Source organism: Clytia hemisphaerica, unplaced genomic scaffold (assembly GCF_902728285.1).
Source record: "Clytia hemisphaerica strain Z4C2 unplaced genomic scaffold, Clytia hemisphaerica genome assembly, whole genome shotgun sequence".
Classification (NCBI taxonomy): domain Eukaryota; kingdom Metazoa; phylum Cnidaria; class Hydrozoa; order Leptothecata; family Clytiidae; genus Clytia; species Clytia hemisphaerica.
In genome coordinates, this window is record NW_027103771.1 from 381,443 (window position 1) to 405,739 (window position 24,297).

Genomic DNA, 24,297 nt, shown 5'->3' on the forward strand with positions numbered 1-24,297 from the left:
AATTAAATTGCATAGTATTATTTAAAAGATCTTCTGATTATAATATTAAAATAGAGAGATTGACAACCAACCTGCAATAGTTGAAGAATTGGTTGTTTGAGTGCTCTTTGGCGGTATCGTTATTTCTGATTTTGTTGTAGTTGTTGCAGTGGTTTGATCTACAGGAGCAGCTGACACATTTTGCAGAGTCAGTATTCCACCAACAATTAGGAGAACATGCAATGTGTTCATGGTTATAATTAACGTAATTTTTTTTCAACCTGCTAAAAACAATCTCATTATTGTATTTATTGTAAATTATTTTTCTGTATAATTCCAAGGCTGGTTGCAATTGCATGGGGTGTGCATTAATTTGTAAAAGGTTTAAGGTTTATCTGAAGAAGCTAATCAAATTTCAAAAAACACTAAAACTTTTCCCACATCATATGACAACAATCAAAATGTCCAATGAATTTTACAACCCAAAATTCTAAAAGCCAAAAGACAAAACAAACCAATCCTCACTATTGATGATAATCCTTTTATATATGTGAAGAAATAAGAATTACTGTCCAACTATCTCGACTCAGGAGATTCAGGTGGCAGAGCAGTTAACCTGGATATCCAAGCTCAATATTTTAGAAAAAACAAAATTTACCTAAACATACAAAGTTTTAAAATTATAGAGCTTGGTCTCCTTAGAGAATGAAAGTGCAAACCCAGCAAAACAGAACTTAATAAAAGCAGCCTTACAAGATCTAAAACCATTTAAAACATCCAAAGATTACACCAGAGTCCATGAACAAGTTTGCATGCATTATCATGACCAACCATCAGAAAATGTTTTCTTGGAATATGAACTTGCCTCTGTTTTCTTCTTTTTCATTTTTCATGTAACAGAAAGCTCTATCTTCACTAGCAAGTGGAGGACTATCCTATTTTTACTTCAGAATTGCTCTGCGCTGTGTAGATTGGTCCTTACAGCTTTAGCAAAGTGAACGCAAGCAAACGGACTGCATTCTCAAATGGAGAATGCAAATCGCTCTAGGGAGACCAGGCTGTAAACCAGATCATAAAATATCAAAAACTAGACTGTGAAATAGTTTACAGCCTGGATATCCAGGTTACAGAGCAGTATATGCATTTTGTCCTTATTAAGACTCGTCAGCAACTGCATACCGTCAACTGCTCTAACTTGGGACTATCTGACAAAACATGGGACGACAATTCGGCCACCATTTCACCGAACCTCCAAAGTCATTTAATTTGAGTTAATGAACGGCCAGGAACGGCGTATTAAAAAATACATGATTTCTCTTTTGCACCGAGTAGGCTTTTAAATTGAAATATGAAAAAAATCCGTAGTGGAACACACGCGAGTGTCTGTGCACTGTAAGAGGAACGAAGAAGTATGATTGATAAACTTGGGTGGAGTTATCAAAACAAATTTGTTGTCAAAGAGATTTAACAGTATATAAGCATAGCGTCAGCCCGTCAGCCTCCCCTGCTGGTTGCAGGGGTTACACCCTAAATCTTTCCCAAAAAAGGAGGGGGCTGGAAGTACACCACTTTTTTGGGGGGACCTATGTACTTGGGGTGAGCATGAACATATAAACGACTGGACATCCATCTCCTTTGTCTTTTTGTAGAAAAGGCTGCTAGCTTCGTTGCCGCCTCGTTAAAAGCATAAAATGAAACAATAGATTTTGATTATATACCACTTGGGAATACCTTGCTAACAACGTCAAAACTTCGACAAAAGTCTCTGTTGTTCTATTCTTATCAAGTGGTTTATCTATATCATAACAAAGATAACAGAGGCAAAATCACCGTCAGCTTGTCAAAACTCCGACTAATATTTCTAAATTTTGACTTAAAAGTGTCTAATAATCTTAGAGAGTGTCACATTCTAATTTCGATTTTCTTATGAAACAGGCTCTCAACTTTGGCAAGCTTTTTTTTTCAAGTCATAAAAAAAATTATTTGAGTGACAAAAGGGATTCAAAAGTATACACGCAGTTGAAATTCTGCATTTTAGAGCTTTAAATGTTGATAAAATAGATTGCAAATTGTGAAAAAATTCGAAAATATTTTTTTTTTGTACATTAGGAGTAATGTTAAAGCTCTATCAATTCTTTTACCTAAATAAAGCTTTCGGGGACAAGGAAACAAATTTTCATGCAATCGCAACAAATTTTTTTTGTTGCAATCGCATGAAAATTTGTTTCCATGTCGCATGGGTTTCAGAGCGTGAAACAAAATTTATGAGAATGAAACTGAAACACGTGTGGCAGTGATTTAAGATGGCTGCCACAAGTAATAAAAATGTGATAATTGCTTCTCTCACACTTCTTCTTGATGAAGAAGACCCAAAGAAAAAAAAGCTAAACGGTCTATTTTGACTAGGCCATGGTTAAAACGTAGGAAGATCGATGGGGCCTTTTACACCATATTCAAGGAATTAAAAGAAGGAGATCCAGAAGGGTTCAAAGGTTATGTAAGGATGGACATTGATAATTTTGAGGACCTAGTTGATGACCTCTGAAGACCAGAGTGCTTTATTTACTTTGTAAAAATTGATAAGTTGATTTTTTTCTTCGTCTGAGAGCTTTTGCTTTCCCTGACTTTCTGCCATTTTGAAGTCTTGTTTTGATTTGTTTCGAGTTGTGTAAACGAATTTGATTGGCTAAATGAAAAAAATGTTTCAAGGAATCTTCTCAAGGTGAGGGGACACAAGGGTTTTTGTATGATTCTCATTTGCAATAGGACATTTGAATTTTATTTTTGTTTTAGCAACAAAAACTTTGAGCAAAAAAAGTTGCCAATCAAGGAGATTTAACGTGGGGACACAGTGAAACATATTTATGCGATTGCAACAAAAATGTTTTTGTTGCAATCGCATAAAAATTGTTTCTGTGTCCCCGTAGCTTAATTCAAAGAAATAAAATTATGACGGAATATTGTCGGATTTTTCATACCAACTTTGAAATACAGGCGGCAACGAAGCTCGCTTTAAAAGAGACAATAAAAGATAGACGTCCAGTCGTTTATATGTTCATGGGTTGAGCTAAAATCTCATCACTTAACGTCGGGGGCTAAAATAATTCAGCTTAATAGTTGGCTTCAATTACTCAAATTAAAGCTCATGAATCTGAAAAATTTTCCCCTGCAATATTTTTATAGAAAGTGTGCAAAATATTTTATCTTTAATAACTTACAACTGAATGCAATTTACATTGGAAAACCCTTTTTTACTGGATCAATTTTGTAAAAGTGTCTAGGGCCAAAAGTCCTGGGGGCTAACAAAAAATTTATAAATCTTTGGGGGGACTTTTAAAAAACTCAGGGGGGACCTAATTTTTGCCTGGGACCTAAACCCAGGCTGACGCTATGATAAGTGAAATGCAGACCAGATATCAACCAGTCCCATGTTTTGACCAATCGTCCCAAGTTAGAGCAGTTGAGGGTATCTTAAATCTTATATATGACTATTAAAGAAAATCTTTTTTTTTGTTAATTGCTTGCGTCATCGATGACTTGCGAGATATTTCTCATAATGAAAACACACTGATTTTACCACAAGCTGTCAACCTTGTCCTTAGAATAAGAGGTTATCTCAAGTGTGCCACAAGGATCTGTGCTGGAACTGCTATTGTTCCTAATCATCTGATCATGATGATTCAAGATATTATTGATAACAACATCTTTCATTCTATTTTGGCATCGTTATTTGCAGACGACACCCGATTGATGAAAGAAATATCCAAACCGGAGAGGATGTTTATCATCTACAAAATGATCTAGACACACTGTCTATAGGACAGAAAACAACAACATGCAACTGAATGGTCTTAAATTTGAGCACCTTGCCCACGCCTACGGGAAAAATGACACCCTGAAGCAAAGTTCTCGCTATTTTTCTGTTTTTCTGACATAGCAACGTTTGATCAAAAATAAGGACAAAGTTAAATACCTTGGAGTCACCCTAGACTTGTTCTTAATTAACTTACATACACCTGGAACACCCCACTATTTCACCCTTAGGCAAGCTCCAAACAAACAGCCTGAACATTCTCAAGGTCAAGGAAATGTCGAAGCATCGGATGACGTGTTCTTCTTCATTCTTGAATGGAGCTGTTCAAGTCTCAAGATGTCAAGCAGAAGGCACAAATATAGTGATAGAATTATTGATAACACTCCTTCCTTTATTGTTATTGATTCAAAGCAGCCTATCGATAAAGAATGTACAGTTTTCGATAAAATCGATCAACAACAACAAGCTATCGATAAAATATCAAAATATGTAAAAACGAAAGTTTAAAAAAAAAATAGAAAAAAAAAAAAAGAAAAATTACTATATATACAGAGTACAGCATACATTCTATTTGCCCCCCAGAGCTTGGTACAAAACAAATGGGGTCTTCTACCATTGTATCAAATAGTTATGGTCATTAGTGATAAATATGGTGAAAGTTAAAATGAATATTAAAAAACAGCTGAAAGCAGAAAATTGATCTTTTTACTTGACCGACTTTATCAGTTTATAATCATATCGAAGGAGAAAAGTTGGAAACCTTCTGAGCTATACTGATGTATAGCTTAAAAGTTAAAACGCTTTTTCTTTCAAATTATAATTTTCTCAAAGAGAATTTGCTTCCGATTTCTCGACAACCTCAAGGAGAAAAATTACTTAGATCTTTAGCTAGAACATCCGGATATGCATTTTAACCGGAACTCCGAAAAGTTTCAAGGTGGGATGGACAAAATTTGCAAATCTTATCTTACTCCAAACCTTCTATTATTCATGTCGAAGTGTGATTTACCATTTTAAGTCAACATGGAGGACAATGCTGGTAATGATGAAGTAAGTATTTGTCTAAATCTTTCACAATTATCTACAGTAAAAACGGCATTGTGGGGGGTCCAGGGCAGGGTTTGAACAAAACCTGGCCCACCTCCCTGCCCTCCTCTGGCCCGGGCCATATGGCCTACCCTTGACCTACCCTTTGGCACCCACCGTCAAAGATTTTTTCCCCGATTTTATTCTCGGACAACCAGTCAGCCAGGTTACAGCAATAGGACCCTGCCGACGCACCGGACTGCCCAGTCAGTCAGGACCTCATTTCACTTTATCGACATTACGCAAACGGCAGTGTGCGCTAAATAATCTTGGTTTCGCTTTCGATTTCAAGCAAAGGTCTTAGCAACAGGGCGCGCGTACATAGCAACGGGGCTGGGTAGAAAAATCTAAACATAGAATTCAAAAAAAATAGCGATCATCGTAAAAAGCACTAAAAAATACCCCCTTTCTATGTTTAGTTTGTTCTACCTTGGATTATAACTGAAAATATCTTCAAAAAAACCTTCGTCCGCTATCAGCCGCGCGGTAATCTTTGCCCGCTTCAATTCTTAGATAATGAATAAGAGAGGTACGCTTAGCTGAGCCGTGCTTGCAGGCGATAAATTTATGTTTACTTATCTTGTATATTTTAGTGGTATTTATCCAATGAAAAGGATGTTGACAAAATATGCACGGCGCTGACAAAATATGCACGGCATTGATTATGACATCATTTCTATTTCTATTCGATAATTTACAGGAGGTTACAAAACCTATTCTCACAAATATTATCTAGAAAAGAATATAAATATAAGGTAAATAAATAGTGATAAAAAATATATGTATCTGGCTTAAAAAAAATAAACTTAGAATTAAGAATTGCATATAAAAACAAGATTTATTTACTAAAAATAAATATAAAAACATCTTAAAAGGTATATAAAGCTTAGTGAGTAGAGAGATTCCAAATTATTTCAAGCTTTGAGTTCTAGATTTTGGATAGGTGTTGACAAAAATAATTCAAAATTAGATCCACAGATTTAGGACTGAAGATAAGGGATAAAATTAGCATAAATGGAGTCAATGGTTTACTAGAAATCTAAGTTCAGACAACTAATTTTATCAATGAAAACAACAGTATCTTCAATAGATGTTGCTTCTTTTGGAAGGCTGTTCCATAGTTGAACCACATTTGGGAAAAAAGACATTGTGTATGACTGGATTGAGCCCAGTAATTGTTTATATTTTACGTTTTTACAACGCTGTCTCGTGGGGAGGATTGATTTGTCTACGTGTTTTGAACCAGACATGATGTTGTGAAAAAGTTTGAGGCGATTGATTTTGCGACGATTTTCAAGTATATCCAAATCAGCATCTTTCAATAACGAAGTGGGTGAACATTCCCTGTCCCACCTATTGTAAATCCAACGGATGGATTTTCGTTGGACGCTTTCTAACTGCGATGTTATATTCAATTTCCCAGGTGAGTCCCATATTGAAGATGCATATTCTACTAGGGGTCTGATGTATGTCTTATAGCAAACGAGACGAGTTTCTGTGTCTGTCATTTGAAGATTCCTTTGAAGAAATATCCTGGTGGAATTTGCCTTAGCAGTGATGACTGAAACATGATGTTTCCAAGAGAGATTCTTGGAAATGGTTACTCCAAGGTATTTCGCTTTATCAACTGCCTTCAAGTTTTGACCATGGATTGTATAGGTGTGGTCAATAATTTTATGTTTGTTTGTTATGCGAAGTACATAGCATTTCCCCGGGTGGAACTCCATTGACCATTGCTTTTCCCACTCCACTAACTTGTCAAGGTCTGCTTGTAATGAATATGCATCATTTAGGCATTTGATTACTTTGAATAAGTAGGAATCGTCAGCAAACAAAGCAATATTTGAATCAACATGCAAGGGCATATCGTTTATATAAACAAGAAACAAGAGGGGACCAAGAACTGAGCCTTGAGGGACACCTGAAGTGACCGCTATCCGCTTTGACCAGAGTTCCTCTTAAGCTACACATTGACTACGATTGTTCAGAAAATCCGCTATCCATTTAAGCAAGGTTCCATGGATGCCATAATGTTCAAGTTTCAATAAAAGTTTTCTGTGACAAACCTTGTCGAAGGCTTTACTAAAATCCAACAAAATGGAGTCTGTTTGTTCGCGATTGTTCAAAGATTGCGCCAGCGTATTTATGGTTTGAATTAGCTGCGTCTCGCATGATCGAAATTTTCTAAAGCCATGTTGTGTATCAGAAAGTGTGTGGTCCTGATCAAAATGAGTCATTATATTGCTGTGGATTATGTGCTCCATAAGCTTGCAAGTGATCGATGTTAGGCTGATCGGCCTATAGTTCTCAGCTTTTGATCGGTCTTTATTCCCGCCTTTGTAAATTGGAGTCACTAATGCATGTCGCCAGTCGTTTGGAATGGCTCCTTGTTCGAGTGATGCCGTGAAAAGTAAAACAAGGATGTCAGGTAAAATGTCTGCACATACATGGAGAATCCTTGCTGAGACATTGTCGGGACCACAAGCTTTCTTAGGATTGATATTCGATAGCAATTTATGGATGCCGTTTCTGGTGAAAACAATGTCTTTGATGTTTGATCCTTTAGGACCTTTGATTTCAGGTAATAAGCCGTCGTCTTTAGAGAAGACACTTGCAAACTGTTGATTTAATATTTCAGCTATGTCGTTGTCATTTATATGTGTGATGTTATCTGCGTCCACAAGAGGAGAAACTCCAATAACGTCGTTCCTTTTTGATTTGATGTAGCTGAAAAGTTTTTTGTTTTTTTTGCCATCATCATTCATGATACTTCGTTTTATATAGTCATTTTTTACCTTTTCACATGTTTTATTTGCTTCTTTCTCACATTTTATATAATATTTTCAATCAGTAGGGTCCTTTGACACTTTATATTTGCGGTAAGATCGTTTCTTTTTACGAACTGCTTTTTTGCAGGCTCTGTTAAACCATGGTTGTTGAAATCTTTGTGAGGTGATTTTTGTAGGGGTGCTCCGCTGAGGTTCGAAAAATGGACCCTACGTGGGACTCGAAATTTGCGAAAAAAGTGACCCTGAAAGGGACTGAAATTCCAAAATTTTCTACTTTTTCCCCAAATTTTCCAAAAAAAGGCACCCTACGAGGGACTGATTTTTCTATTCTGGTGTAGGACCCTCTATTCAACCTCCACGAGTCCCAGGTAGGGTCGCAAAAACACCAGAATAGAAAAATCAGTCCCTCGTAGGGTGCCTTTTTTTGGAAAATTTGGGGAAAAAGTAGAAAATTTTGGAATTTCAGTCCCTTTCAGGGTCACTTTTTTCGCAAATTTCGAGTCCCACGTAGGGTCCATTTTTCGAACCTCAGCGGAGCACCCCCGTCGGTCGACAAGGGTAGTACCCCCCCCCCCCCCCCGGGGGAAGAAAATTTAACGATTTTCGATCCGTGGTTATCTTCCTAGCTATATTTTATAAAAACCGACTAATACCTAGTCTATCTTCTCCCGTGTCTTGCCTTAACTTATTCCAGTTATCAGGTTTCGCCCCAACCTCGTTCCCTGCGTATCATTAGCTTTTTGATGCTTACTGATAGCGCTAGATAATATTCTCTGGCGTCAATCAGTAGCGTAAATAAAGCCTAGGATACACGGGGACGAGGTTGGTTTCGCCCGACTTTATTTCCCCGGAAAAAAAATTAAGGGCCCTTCTACACTTGAACAATTAAACATCGAGGCTAAATTTGGTATTGTACAAAACATTGATATCAAAAAAAAAGTTGGTAAAAAAAAAAAGTTGGTATAAAAAAAAAAGTTGTATAAAAAAAAAAAGTTTGGTTATTGTATCAAAAAAAAATTTGGTATCAAAAAAAAAAATTTGGTATCAAAAAAAAAAGTTGCTACCAAAAAAAAAAAAGTGGATAAAAAAAAAAAAAAAAAGTATCAAAAAAAAAAACAAAAAAAAGGTGGTACAAAAAAAAAAGTTTGGTACCAAAAAAAAAAAGTTGGTACCAAAAAAAAAAGTTGGTATAAAAAAAAAAAGTTGGTATTAAAAAGCCTTTTGGCGCGCCATACTTTTTATCTTGAAATTTAGAAATACGAGCAAAAAAAAATCAAATTTAATATTTGTTTCCTATCTAGATTATATTAGCGAGTTAGAATACGGTAATTTTTCACGAAAATAGTTTCGCGATGGCGGTACGCCCAATCGCGCCCACAGGAAAGTTCCTTTTTAATTATCGGGAAATCGGGGAACCGGTTCACCACGGGATAAAAAATGTACGGAAGGAAACCTGATAGAAGGTTCAACCAGAATTCAGATAAAGCTAAAGGTTCTTACTTGTGGATTTTAAAACTAACCAAAACGAAAGTTGTGTGAAGGAAAGAGTAAACGCAGACAGAAGTTGGTTGTGTTTGATCAGGTATGTTTTATTCTATCCGAACTAATGTTAAAAAACCAAAAGAGGTCCTGACTGCCAGTGTATTTGTCCGGTGGCAAAAAGTATCCTTTCGCAAGGCCGGTCGGTCCGGTGTCAGTCTGGTGTTGCATACAGGTAATTTTGGACGCCAGACATTTATGAAACAAAAAAATTAAGAAACCCGGAAGCCTGGGAGGCCAACCGTAAATATTTCACCGTTTAGTTTTTTATTTTTTGTCTCAGGTTTACGTCTGGTCGAAGTAACTCGTCTGCTGGGATATCCGGTACCTGCATATGCGAGTGTCTCTAATTGGTCAGTACGCGCCCAGTCACTGAGAAGAATTTTCGCGGGGTTTTTTATATTTTTCGATGCGTGCGCATAATTTATGGAAAAAGCTGACCTTGAAAAAAAAAAGATAAACAAATGAAAAAGAAAAACATTCATTTTCTAAACAAAATGGCGCTGGAAAGAGCCTTTATGAATGTGGCTGATGCTTTGATGTACTTAGAGTGGTTTTGAAAGTTATTGATTTTGTAAAAGAGGTTTTATTTTAAGTAATTAAGGTGTGTCGGCCTGGGTTTACAAAGTTTGAGATTCTGTCAACAAGGGGTTACTCACAGTCTGTCCATTCAAAACTGTATCAGACTTTTTTAGTTGCCAACTCTAAAATTTTAGAAACTTTGTAGGTTGAGGAAGAGTTTTTTTTTCTGAATTTTGAGTCTGATACCCAGGCTACCGGACGCACGACTGGTCTGTCCAGTGTTTGATTGTCCGGTGGAAAAAAATATCCTTCTCCGACACCGGACATCCACTTCTTTTTAAGTCCTACCAGTGTAGAGATGGGTGGTAAACAAATTCTCATTTTACAACATTTCCACGGGTTCCGGTTGGTCGTTAAGTCAGTTATACCTAAGCTCTAAAACAGCATCTAAAACATGAAAACCAGAATGATTAACTCAATCAATGGGAATCAAAACTATAAATGCACTTACAAACATCAATTTGTCAGATCTAATAAAATTATAACCGCACTGTCATCATTGACAAATAAAACAAACGATTTTCTGTCAAGAGCCTTGTAAACATTCCAACAAATTCCATCGAATGATCTATCGCTCAGTCAAACATTTTAGTGCGGTCCGAGGATGAGCCGAGAACGCTTCGCGAACTCTACGCGGGGACAAACTCAATCTGTCAATCATTTCTCAAGCGTAGAGTACGCGAAGCGAGTCTAGCTTTACGATAGGCCGGGGTCATCAATGATAGTATTCAATTATCATTATCCCGATTATCCCTTTATTTCATTCCTAGAACTTTTGCAAAAAAAGGAAAAATAGAAAGTTGTTTTTTTACTGCTCTATTCAGCCTGAATTTGAAAGATCTCTTTGTGGCGTTTTTCTGCAAACTTCAAAAAACTGATTTTTGTCCCGCCTTTGCGGGACTTTGGCTTAAGTGCTTGAGTGCAGCATAGGGTACAAAGTCCAAACATGTGTTTCCCGTAATTTTTGTAGGAAGAGTTAGGTCTATACTGTAAGTCTGGTGCGTCAACAGGGTCCTGTTACAGTGATATGTGTGCATCGGGATGCCCTATATAATTTCATTATGATTTCATCATAAAGCGCGTTGGCGTTATTGCATCAGCCGTTTTACAGTAAACAATTGGTGGTAAAATCTTCTAAATGCTCTAAGAATTAAACGCTTTTTTTATAAATAGCGTACTTTGGATGAGGGTCAAGTATTCTAAGAAAGTGCCAAAATTGAGGGTGAAATATTCTTAATGTAGGTCTTGTCTGACCATAAGGGATAACACCCTTATAATTTTTAACTATATCACAAGAAGTCAGCCTAATGGTAGCGCATTGTGCTCTTGCACTAGGGTAGAGTGGTCGGAAGTCACATATTTTCTCGAGGGAAAAAAGACGCGGCAAGGAAAAATGTATAAAAATGAAATTCAGAATTTAATATCTAAATGATAAAGTAACATATCTACATGTTCTTTTCTTTATAGTATAAAAGAATTTATTTACCTTTGCATTGCAAAAAACCAGAAGTCTTGAACATTTTTCATTCATTCTCAATCCTCGATTTTCAGAGCTAGCGTAGCCCTGATTGTTGTGAACAAGATCACGGCACCTAAATTTCGAAAAACCATGGTTACTATTGTCAAGATTACAATGGAGCAAATCGGTCCCATAACAAACGGTTTTTTGAGCTTGAAAGATGGTAGATCAATCTTCCTTTTTAAATCTTGCAATCAGGGGGGTTCCCACGTTGTCTTTGAGCAAATTTGAATAAAAAATGTACATCCAAAAATTTTCAAGTAATCCGTTGACTTTTTATGTGGTGTAAGGTAACAGCAAAGAGCTTAGACCTTCCTCTTTCATACTGTGCAATTATCTTTTGTGTATCTATATCTGCTCCATTGTAAGGCAAGTTAATGGTATAGTGACCCCACGTTTCTATGGCTTGCACTACTAAAAAACACTCTCGCCCCAAACTTCCCGTGCAGATTTTTTTGTAAAACACTTTCGATTTCAGTGCCGTGGAATGTTACAAGATGGCAGGAGGTTTTTGTACAGAAATCTGCAAAAAATTGGAACTTCAAAATGGAATATCTGAAAAACTACTTAAAGGTTGAAAGATAAGCGACCCCTCATTTTTTTCTGAGAATAAGGGCTTTTCATTAAACTTGGTTTGACATTTTGAAAATGATTTTGAAATTTCGACTGACCCCCTTGAAGATTCCGAAAAAAGGGGTCCAAAGTCCTGAAAAGTTGAAGAAACAGCGCTATGGGGGTTATATCGGCACCCGTACAGGACTGTACCAGACCCTCTCCCCTTACTTAATCTTAGTCAGGTGTATAAAATGCAGACTCAAGCACGCAAGCACTTATGCCAAAGTCCTGCTAAGGTTTTTTGAAGTTTGCGAAAAAACGTCACATAGAAGATCTTTCAAATTCAGTATGTGAATAGAGCAGTAAAAATACAACTTTTCTATTTTTCCTTTTTCTCGCAAAAGTTTTAGGAATGAAAATTAAGGGATAATGATAATTGAATACTATCCATTGATGAGTCGCGGCACTATCGTAAAGCTAGAATTGCTTCGCATACTCTTCGCTTGAGAAAATGATTGACAGATTGAAGTTTTTCACCTGCGCAGAAGCTCATGGGCGTTCTGCGGGCGTTCTATGAGCGTTCTCGGCTCAATCCTTGGACCTAAAATGGTAGACTGAGCTGAGATAGATCATTTCAATGGAAGTTATTGAAATGTTTACAAGGTTCTTGACAGAAAATTGTTTGTTTTATTGTCAATGATGACAGTGCGGTTATTAATTTTGTTAGATCTGAAAAATTGATGTTTGTAAGTGCACTTTATTTATTCCCATTGTGCATTGAAGAATCATATTCTGGTTTTCATGTTATGAGATGCTGTTTTAGAGCTTTAGAACTATAACATGTCTAACTTGGGACGATTATTGGTCAAAACATGGGACTGGTTGATATGTGGCCTGTATTTTCACTACTGTTTAAATCTCTTTGACAACAAATTTGTTTTGATAACTCCACCAAGTTTATCAATCATACTTCTTCGTTCCTCTTAGATAGAGTGCACAGACACTCACATGTGTTCCACTGCGGATTTTTTTCATATTTCGAATTAAAGCCTACTCGGTGCGAAAAAGAAATTGTGTATTTTTAATACGCTGTTTATTAACTCAAATCAAATGACTTTAGAGGTTCCGTGAAATGGTGGCTGAATTGCCGTCCCATGTTTTGTCAGATAGTCCTAAGTTAGAGCAGTTGGCAGTATATGTTTGCTGCTTTTATAGCAATATTAATTGGGTTTGATGTTGATGACAAGGTGGCATTTTCTGCTCATCAAGGTATTTTCCTTAACAGTGCCTTGTTTATTTTGAGGAGCAGAGAGCAAAATCTTGGCCGGACCATGATCATGTCTAAAACAAATTCTAAACAAATTCTTGGCAGGGGTTTTGTTTCTTCGCAGCACCTTTTCTGAATCTATGCAGGATCTTTTTGATAACAGGGTTCTTATGTCTGCCAAAGTCTGCCAAAAATGACTGGAATTTGGTACCGTCAACTGCTCTAACTTAGGACAATTGGTCGAAACATGGGACTGGTTGATATTTGGTCTGTATTTTCAATTACTGTTAAATCTCTTTGACAACAAATTTGTTTTCATAACTCTACCAAGTTTATCAATCATACTTCAGTCTTCGCTCCTCTTACAGTGCACAGACACTTGCGTGTGTTCCACTTACAGATTTTTTTTATATTTCGATTTAAAAGCCTACTTGGTGCAAAAGAGAAATCGTGTATTTTTTTAAATACGCCGTTCATTAAAACTCAAATCAAATTACTTTGGAAGTTTGGTGAAATGGTGGCCTAATTGCCATCCCATGTTTTGTCAGATAGTCCCAAGTTAGAGCAGTTGTCGGTAAAAGTTTGGAAATGTCTGGAAGTCCAGTCAGGAGTTTTTGCCAAGGCCTGAGTCACCAATAAGTTGTGTTTGCGTTATTTCCAGCCCCAAAATGTGACTGGTCGGTCGGTCGGTCGGTCGGCATCTTAAATCATCGGAAAAATGTGCTCCTGGATATAGGATTACAGCAGTGCTAAAATCATCAGAAAAATTCCCTCTAAGCATAGGTTTATTCAGACGACAAGTTACATCGAGCGCGCGATCGAGCTGCAATGTGATTATTTTGCATATTGTGACCGAGCCAAAAGCAGTTGCGTAGCGCTTTTTTAATGTAAAAAATCTTTGAAAAATTGCAGATAAAAATCTTACAGCCAATTCAATTGACTTCAAAATATGCCATTTTTGCCCTGATTGCCAATTATTTTGCATTCGGTTGACAAAATGTTTGGCAAATGTGGCAAAATTTGAGTGCCAAATAAAAAAGATGTGGTGAATCTTTGGAACTTACCTCCATACGTCTCCATACAAAACACTGTTCCCACGAGACATAACGAGACCTGTGTTCTTTTCGCTTCAATTTTGCCACTTTTGCCAAAGATTTTGAAAAATAGAAGACCTTCCAATGCTAAAGCAAAACAATGCCGATCGGCAATTTGTTTGGTTAAAAAATCGTTCGCTTTACAAACGCTGACAGAAAACTGCTGACTAAGCATCACAAAACGGAAATCATAATGGCGGCGTAGCAATTTACAAGTTTGCCATGAAGCTATGATCTTTTAAAATTGTAGATTTGGCAAAGTTGGTGAGTATGGCAAATTTGGAAGTCAATCGAATTGGCTGTTAAAAACACTCAATGATCAAAATGCTGGCTACGCTGAATCTACTAAATTCTTTGAATAATATTGCTAAAAAATCTGACAAACTTTCCAACTTTCCAACTAGAAAAGGGTTGCATTTTTAGGTTAGAAATGAGTCAATCAGAAGACGCAAACACAACTTTTTGGTGACCGAGGCCCTAGTTATTAGCAAAGTTTTTCCAAATTAGGAAATTGTGTAAAAAAGTTACCTTTTCTACTAATCATTTCAAGTTCTAATCATGACCATTTGCATGGTGGCCAGGGACCCTTGAATTTCTTAAAACCTTTGAAACACCCTTGATTTTTTTCTTTCCTTTGAAAATTTCCTTGAAACCCTTGGAAAATTATTTATCATTTTGGGGACCCTTGAGGTGCAATATTTCCACTCTTGAAACCCTTGTTTCTTTTTTACCACATTTGTTTTGCGAATCAAACACAAATGGACTAATTTCTATCTAGGGTAGATTGTCAAAAATGGCAAAGTCAAAAAATCCAAAGTGTAGTATTTTTTTTGGAAAATTTAATCTATTGTAAGACATTTTGCGCAATTTTTAACCTCCTAGGTCAAGAATCCAGCATTCCCCAGGGGGTCTTTGATTCGCACTAAAGCCAAAAATGAGTAAAAATTTTTTGCCCATTTTAAGACTATAAAAGGCCAAAAAAGGGTCAAAACAGGGGGGGTCATACAGTTATTATATAAACACTATGACAATTACTACCGTGGTGGTATATAAACCAAATTTTGGGAAAACAGTTACTCCACCAGTGGACTAACTGCAACATGGGTGGTGCTTAAGCCCAAAATTGTCGATTTTGGTAGGATATGGTGTACTAAGTGAGCACATTTTTCAATTTTTCACTTAAAATTTTAGGTTTTTAAAAATTCCAGAAGCAAAAAAATTCAAAACATTTTTTTCAAAAGTAAAAAAAAATCACAAAATTTTTTCTTCAATCAAGGCATGAAAGATATTTTAACAAACTTGGAAAATGATTGAGATATTTAACATTTGAACGGTCGTTAAGAGTAACCAGTAACCGTTACCCAGTAAAATGGTATCAAACATGAGGAATTCAGTGAAACAATTGCCAAATTTGGCATTTTTGGGGGTGGTATACACCAATTTTGAGGGTAAAATCAGTTAGTACACTATGGAATAACTGCAAGGGTGGTGGTGTCTGTAGAAAATGTCCAAAATTGCAGTTACTCCACATAGTGTCAAGGAGTAACTGCAAGACCCCCCCCCACTTGAAATTTTCCGCAATGAAACACTTCAGAGAAAGCTCCAGGAATTTCCTATAAATCCATAATGGCGCCCTAGAAATTGAGTTTTCATGCTAAATGCCAATATTTCAAGCTGAAACTTGGTTTTCTCAGGCTAAAATCTCAAAAATGGTTTCAAATGGTGTCCTGAAATCTTTTGATGTTGAAAGTATTCTGGAAATACTCTTGGAGAACCAAAATGATTTGGGTTAGAAGTTTGCCAAAGTCTGCCAAAGTCTGCCATTATGGTAGTACAGTGGTAGAGCATCCGGCTACGGTTCGCAAGGTTGTGGGTTCAACCCCCAGCCGGGTCATACCAAAGATTCCCAAAATGGTACTTGATGTCTCTCTGCTTGATGCTCAGCAACTAAGAGAAGTATCAAGGGTAAGTGGAGAAATCCAGGGAGAAAGAGTGGCGCCCTCCCCTACCTTCGGGTAGATAGCTATCGAAAGAGGAGCCTTCGGGTCGCCTCCGACTGCGGTCGCAGACTTACTTATTGCATTTCCCACAAAAACGCGATATTTAGAGTTAAAGTCTGATTTTCTCAGGGGAAAAATCTCAAAAATGGTTTCAAATGGTGCCCTGAAATCTTTGGGTGTTGAAAGTATTCTGGAAAAACTCTGAGAGAATCAATGGTTTGGGTTAGAAATTTGCCAAAGTCTGCAGAAAGGAGTCTGATCCCCCCTTCTTAAATAATCCCCCCTCTTCTTGGCATCCCACCAACCTTTAAAAATGCCTATCCCCCAAGGGTTTTGGGCTAAATTTTTTATAGTTAAAATGGGAAGGGAAACAGTAAAGAAAAATTAAGTCTGGCAAATGTAATACCACTTTTTAGTGAAAATATAAAGAACTTCCTTTCATGCAGACCAAATTTCATAACAGTGCTGGAAAATAATCTAAAATATATGTAAACCCCTGCTTCTTAAACGATCCCCCTCCTTGCTATCTCCCCCTTTTTGATGAAAATTTCTGATCCCCCCTTCTTCACTTTTTTGGAAGGTGTCATCCCCCACCGCACCTTAAGAAAGGGGGGGGGGTCCAAACTATAGTCTGCCATTATGGAATTGCATTTCCACTTAAAACGCGATATCTAGAGTTAAATTCTAATTTTCTCAGGCTAAAATCTCAAAAATGGTTTCAAATAGGGTCCTGAAATTTTTTGATGTTGAAAGTATTCTGGATATACTCTGGGAGAACCAAAATGGTTTGGGTTAGAAATTTGCCAAAGTCTGCCATTATGGTATTGCATTTCCACTTAAACGTGATATTTAGAGTTAAAGTCTAATTTTTTCAGGCTAAAATCTCAAAAGTGGTTTCAAATAGCAAGGTCCTGAAATCTTTTGGTGTTTAATTAAAGTATTCTGGGGAACACTCAAGGAAAATCACAGCGGTTCACAATGGACATATATATGCCAAAGTCTGCCATTGTGAATTTTATTTCTTTAGGAAGAACACTCAAGCTTACTCAATACATTGTGTTTTAGAATGAAATACAATTCCATAATGGCAGACTTTGGAAAATTTCTGACCCAAACCGTTTTGGTTTTCCCAGAGTATTTCCTAAATACTTTCAACACCAAAAGATTTCAGGACCCTATTTAAAAACACTTTTGTGATTTTAACCTGAGAAAATTAGAGTTTAGCTCTAAATATTGCGTTTTACTTGGAAATGCACTGCCATAATTGCAAGTTTTAGCTTGAAATAATTGGCATTTATTAGCACGAAAACTAAATTTCTTGGGCGCCAATGGATTTATAGGAAATTTTTGAAAACTCAAGATTGATTTTTCCTGGAGCTTTCTCTGAAATGTTTCATTGCTGAAAATTTCAAGTGTGTACCTTAAAAAGTTTAAAAGTTATGGGTCCTCAAAAATGCTGCTTTCATGCATTTTGCTACCCAGAATCGGAGAAAATCAGCCTTTTTAGCCTGAAATTGAAACATGAGCAATCTCGCTGGGGTTATTTTGTCTTTTTATGTTGAATATTAGTACAAGACACCATTTAGAAACCATTTTGACCCTTTACTGGGCTTTCATAGTCTTAAAATGGGCAAAAAATGCAAGTTTTACTCATGTTTTGCTTTAGTGCAAATCAAAGACCCCCCTGGGGAATGCTGGATTTTTTATCTAGGAGGTTAAAAATTGCGCAAAATGTCTTCCAATAGATTAAATTTTCACAAAAAAATACTACACTTTGAATTTTTTGGCATCATGCAAAAAATGGTAGTCAACAATCTACCCTACAATTACTCAGGCTCCCTTTGTTTAATGATTGACACAGCCTTTGAAATTTTGCTGCTATTATAATTTGTAGAGAGAGGAATTTACCTGAAAAAGTTAGTAAATTATCTATTATTTTTCAATATAAGATTAGGAGCTATGCGAGCTGTAACGAAAGATGGCTGACAAAAGAACAATGAAATTTTGTTCAATATCTGGAGAGTTTTATTGCCATGGCAGAAATGTTATGTTATTCGTTCATAAACGAATTCTCCCACCAATCTTTTTCGTGGCAAGTTTGAGTTTGGATTGCTCCCCTTATTTATATCAGGCTGTATATGGAGCTTGTCTTATACCATGAATAATGGTTATCTCGTTATCTCGGATCACGATCATGATTTATGAAAATTTTGCTTGTGACCTGTAAGATTTTGGGTAGTGGTTCATAACATTTTGAATCGTGATTTTGGATCATCAGCTTTGAAATATAGCTAAGGATCATAATAATGATCAAAATATGGATTATCCATCCTGGAGATAAGGCTCACGCTAGATATTTTATAGCTCATGAGCTGAAAAGTGATGTAATTTGCAGTATAGTTGATGTCATGCTAGAAAATTATTGTGCTACTGCCAATCTATTCTTCATTATGAGGGGTACCGTCAACTGGTCTAACTTGGGACTGTTGGTCGAAACATGGGATTGATATATTGACTGTATTTTTACTTACTGTTAAATCATTTTGACGACAAATTTGTTTTGATACTTCCATAGAGGTAATAAAAATAGATGGAGAGTCAATGCCTTTTGTTCTATTCTGACTTATCATCGGGAGCAAACAGCTGTTTGGTTGCTTTGGGAATAAGATGATTAATTTTGGGTATACTCACGTGTGAATATTTAAGATGAATGAAAAGACATTACATTTTTAACAAGCATATTGAAATAAAAATGTCATGTCATGAAAAATTGAAAAAAACTTTATATAATAAGCACAATACTCCAAACTTCTAGGGGAAGCTGCCCATAAAGCCATCGATAGATTTAAAAAAGAATTACGTGTTACGATTAGGAACATTTTGTCAGAGTATGAAAACCGCTGCCTACTTGGACGTGAAGATTTTAAGATAAGAAACTTTCATTGATAATGTGATGCAACTCTCAATGTTAACAAAATGCCAGCCCGAAAATGTGTCCTTATGAAATTAATATACTCTTTTAGTCTTGCATCAGTTGAAACAATTTCGAATCGCATTTTAACAAGGATTTTCGGCAAAATTAAGTTTTTCAAAATCAACCAAACAGTTTCTTTCTGTTCTTATAAAGTTATAAATTGATGTTTTTTGCTTCCAATGATGGTACATCAAAGAAAAGCCGCTTTGAATAGATTTATAAAAGATTTCAACGACCATTTAGATCATTACCGAGACGTTTTCTCTCCATCTATCAACCACACTTCTTCTGTCATTCATATATTACAAAAATAGATATGTCTAGAATAGAAAAGCTGCATCTGACAAAAGTAATTATAACCATTTACGTCATCTTTGAATGTCTTCCTCTCTCAAGGGGATTTTATCTAACAGCCCGTGCAATGAGATGAATATATGTGACTCCCCAAGTGATTTAAAGTACCTGAAAATGGGACCGGTCTTTAGAATATCTTTTAAGGGTCTGTAAAAGTTTACCAAAAGGCCGCTGCGAGTCCAGCTCGGTCGACATCCTTTTACAACATTTTTTTGATGTAATCGTTACTAAAAAATCACTAACTAGCGGTCTGGGCCGGTCTAACCAATGAAGTATAAGCCCAAAGGGCTAAAAGTCAATCTCCTTGGTAGGATTTGAAGCCGACAAATCGTACCAAAGTTGTGCGGCCTTGAGCGGCTCGCCTGGTTTTTACACAAATGACAGATTGAAACTAAAATTTACAGCTAAATTTCGAAAAAAATATCAATCGTATACAAAGGAATTGCTAGATTCAATCTGTCAAGGCTTCACTTTTTCTTGCCTGAGAAAGGTTAAAGATTGAACTCTAGCCCTTTGGGCTTTAAACTCAATGGGTCTAACTAGTGGCCTGGACCGGTCTAACGAGCGGCCACGAACATCCAGAAGCGGTCAGGACCGTTAGAGATTACATTTCTAGAAGGTCTGGAAGCCGATCTAAAATAAAAATTTTACCATATACCTGTCGTAATACCACACCAAGTCTGTTCTGATTTTCAGGTACTTTAAATCGCTTAGGAAGTCACATATGTCAGCAAGAGCCTAGTTTCTATGATTTAGTTGATGTACATGGAGAAAATAGCTATGAGCACATACGCACGCATAGAAACCACCCCCACGTAAAGTTAACAGATCTGAAACTACGATGCTAGATTTTATGGACTTTTGTAGATATTTGTGTTGCAGAGCGTGCGTGAGACCGCATACATTCGCGCATGTTTCACTACAGAAATTTTTAAATATTTCAATTCATTCATTTTATTTTTTGATTTCTCTCTTTACCAGACTGACGGAGGGAAGTTGATGATCTACGCTCAACAAAGTAGCCGTTTACAAAAGTTTCGACATTATTACCAGTATCCTTACTTCCGGTTATTTGTTGCATACTTTGTAACCTTTTGCAACTTTCTGATTTATGCTGAAGATCCTGTGGCTCATAGTTATTCAAAATGCGAAATTCCAATAATTGGTAATGCATTCTCCTTTGTAGTAACAAAGTAAGTTTTCTTTATTTTAAGTTTCTCTGCTTAAAATGTACACTTTTTGCCATGTGTATGAGTGATTGGGCTTAAGTTATATCTATTTTTGTGAGAAACATTTGTTATCGTTTAATTTAAAAGAATAAGAATCAATCAATAATTATGCTTCATCAGAAACATCTTATAGAGTAAAGAGTAAGGCAAAAAGTTATTCAAATTTCTGAAGTCCATTTCCTTGTACACTCATTGAGGTTGGTTTCATCTGGATTATTTAAGCTTTTACACTACTGTTTTCTGTTTATAGATGGCCGCCAAATGCATTTTCATTGTTAAAAGTGTTGTTATGTTTGACTGCCATTGTAATTGGTATCTTGGTTGGAAAGCTTGTTATTCATCATCTCCTTTTAAAACGTTGCTTCAAATTATCCATGTTTTCGAATGATCAGGGTTCATGGATGATATGCTTTCTTTTTACCATGATATGTCTAGTGATTCTATCATTTGTTTATAATGGCTTTCTATCACTTAATGACGATATGGAACCATATAAGATAACAGGATATATTGGAGCTAAGAACCATGTCTTTATGAGAGCAGCAGCAATTGGAACTTGGTTTGGAGATTTTCTGACATCTTGGATGGTCACTGATATGATGCTTCAGGTTTGTGAATCTATTTTTCTTTGTACACTATTCTTCTTTTAATACAGCATCAGATTATGTCTTTTCAATTGTTTCAACCGCTGTAGCACTTGATATTGGATTGAAAAGATATTATTTGCTCATGATTTTTACATTATACTATTACAATTCTTGATTTAAGTTAACTTCATACAGACGAGTAAGAATGATATAATTATTTTTATTTTTTCGTTCTAGGACAATCAAAAATATGTGAAATGGGCAACCAAAATACGTGTCTGGTGGAAAGAAGGCTTGAGACGTGTTTATTTGTTTTGGGTTTTCTTTATTGTTCTGACTGTGATGGTCATTGTGATTGTATCAACCGATATTTTGAATTGGGATACCTTCAACAGGGATGTTTTCTATACAAATGAAGTCGGGCGTTCATTCTTAGCCTCCTTTATTCTTGTCATGGATTTCACTATTGTGATGCAGGTTTGTGTTGCTTTTTTTTAATGATAAAAAAATTGCTATGGATTCGGGCAATAACAAAAAAAATCACTTTGCTGTTTTACTTTTTTTGATCCAAAATTTGGATCCTAGAATTTATCAACTTTTATAAAATAATATAAAATCATATGTTTTTCTTTTTTTTTTAATTTAGGATTGGGATTTCCCATTGTTTCAATCAAATTTAGACGTCAAACTACCTGGTGTAAACACTGCACACATCAAATTTGACATTCCAAAATGTTTGAAGAGAGAAAACTGGGTCATTCATATCACAGGAAAATGGTTCAACTATGGCATTTTGTTTATTGTCATGTTGTTAGACTTAAATATGTGGAAGAACCAGATTTTTTACAACCCCCTTGATTTTGGTCAATATACTGGCCCTGAAGATAAAATCTATTCAGTCATGGATGATTGGAGTTTGGATCGATACAAGAACGAGACTGTTTATTCTTATGAGTGGAGACTGAACAACATTGATCCAATAACTAATCAAACCTACATTACTGCTGATTTTAGAACCAATTCTAGATTCAGAGGTAAGCCACTTTCCATTAGAGGTTTGGCTTTCATCCCTTCCATACTCGTTTTGCTCATGTTTGGTGTTTTGATTTACATTTTTGGTCGTGAAGGCACTTCGCAGTTCGAATCACCAAAGAAGAAACGTCAACAAAATTTGAGTGAGCGTGTGACAGGTGTACGCATATCACAAATCGACCCTGACCATACAGATGGAACGGTGATTGAACTTGATCCTAATAATGATGAAAAACAAACATCGATACAAGATGAACAGAAAAATGAAACAGATAATGTTGCTGACAGCGGCCATGCAAATTATGGATCAACTGCAAGCTCACCTCCTGTCCAAAGGGATAATCCTGTGGTTTAAGAAAAATTCATTTTCATATGAGTAGAAAGTATGATCATGTAAAATTGTTAGTTTGCACCTTGGCATTTTTACTTCAAGAAACCAGTACTCTTTTCAGTGATGGCTTTTTCTCCATATTATTGGGCTGTTCCATTAAATTTTCATACAGGGTGTGGACAAAATTTCTATTTCAATAACATGTGTAACCCTTTGGAAAATAGCAAAATTTGCAAAAGAATCTTTGAGAAAAATATTTCTATACCTTAAAGTGATGCTGGAGGAACTAAAATCACAATTAGTCTTTTACCCTCTGGAAATTTTAGAATAACTTTTTACAACCTGGAAAAATGAAAAAAAATACTCCTTTAGACATTTTTGTCCACCTCCTGTACGGATGGATATAAAATGGAAAAACCCATTCTTTACTTACAATGTAAATTGTAAAAACTTCCTTAGTTATACTTTTATTCCAATCCTATTTAAGAAGTTTAATAAAGCTTGTGTTGAGTTAATCTTTCTAACTTTTAGAAATACCCTTTAACTTTTGATACCCCAAAGCTTCATTTTCATGAAATTTTGATTTTTGTAAAACTATTTATCGTTTTCTATATAACATTAAAGGAAGAAATTTTGGCGAGAAGAAAATTTGTTGGATTTGGCGGTAAGTTCCCGCCAAGTTTAATTTTTCTGTCATCCGCCAAATTTAAATTGCTCTATTTATTCCCCAAATGTGTGCTATTTCAGGCTTTAAAACAGGTTTTTTCTTTTTAATGGCGATTTTTGGACAAAAATGTCCTTCATCCGCCAAATTTAATTTTTCAAGTTAACAGCCAAATTAAATTCCCTAGCTGAAAACTTTTTTTCGGCCATCCGCCAAATTAAATTCCACTGCCAAAATTTCTTTCTTTAATGTATTTCTAATTTTCAGCTTACTTGTAAATTTGCATCATAACCTTTAGTCCACTAACTTTTTTAATCGTTTTTGTCTTAGACCTTTCCACTAGTATTGATTCTTTTGAGTGAGCCCTCAGTTTTGGTATAGTAATCGTGTTATTAGCATTAATTTTGATTACTTATTCAGCTCAAAAGTTTGTTCCTCATATGATAAATAGTGCAATTTATTACAATTTTACGCAGTGAATTGATCTGATATATAATTTGTGTTGTTTATGTCAACTTATTGATTTTTTACCTGAATTATTTGTTATAGTTTATTACTAAATTGTTTTCATATGGTATTGATTTTATTTTTATTTGGGATTTAATTCATCTACTATCTTTGGTTTATTGTTTACGAAATTATAAATATTGTGATTGAAATTAGTATTTAGATTACTATAATGAAAATCAGCATTTTTCGTAAAATCTTAATTAGTATATAAAAACTTTATTTAAATGAATTATACAATTTCTTATATACACATTGTATCATACCCTGCAAATCATATTTTTTTTTGCATAATATTTACCCAAGTTTGTATCAAAATTATTGTGAAATGAGTGATATGATTGAATTTAATAGAACTTAAAACGTTTGCATTGAAAATTATATTTTCGTCGGAC

At 35.7% G+C, this 24,297-nt stretch overlaps 2 protein-coding genes across 2 annotated transcripts in view; one reads left to right on the forward strand and one right to left on the reverse strand.

Annotated features, from left to right (window-relative positions):
* Positions 1-24,297, reverse strand: part of LOC136806051 (membrane protein FAM174-like) — a 420,508-nt gene that overhangs the window by 4,173 nt on the left and 392,038 nt on the right. The window contains exon 2 of the mRNA XM_067062624.1: positions 72-263. Coding sequence (XP_066918725.1) covers positions 72-231 — 160 coding nt within the window. The 5' untranslated portion in view covers positions 232-263. The remainder of the gene's footprint in view (positions 1-71; positions 264-24,297) is intronic.
* On the forward strand, positions 4,697-22,843 carry LOC136806033 (transmembrane protein 117-like). Its single transcript, XM_067062609.1, has 5 exons — positions 4,697-4,843; positions 20,534-20,745; positions 21,032-21,389; positions 21,606-21,845; positions 22,015-22,843. Exons 1-5 carry the CDS (start codon positions 4,817-4,819, stop codon positions 22,753-22,755), a joined length of 1,578 nt encoding a protein of 525 aa, XP_066918710.1. The 5' UTR covers positions 4,697-4,816; the 3' UTR covers positions 22,756-22,843.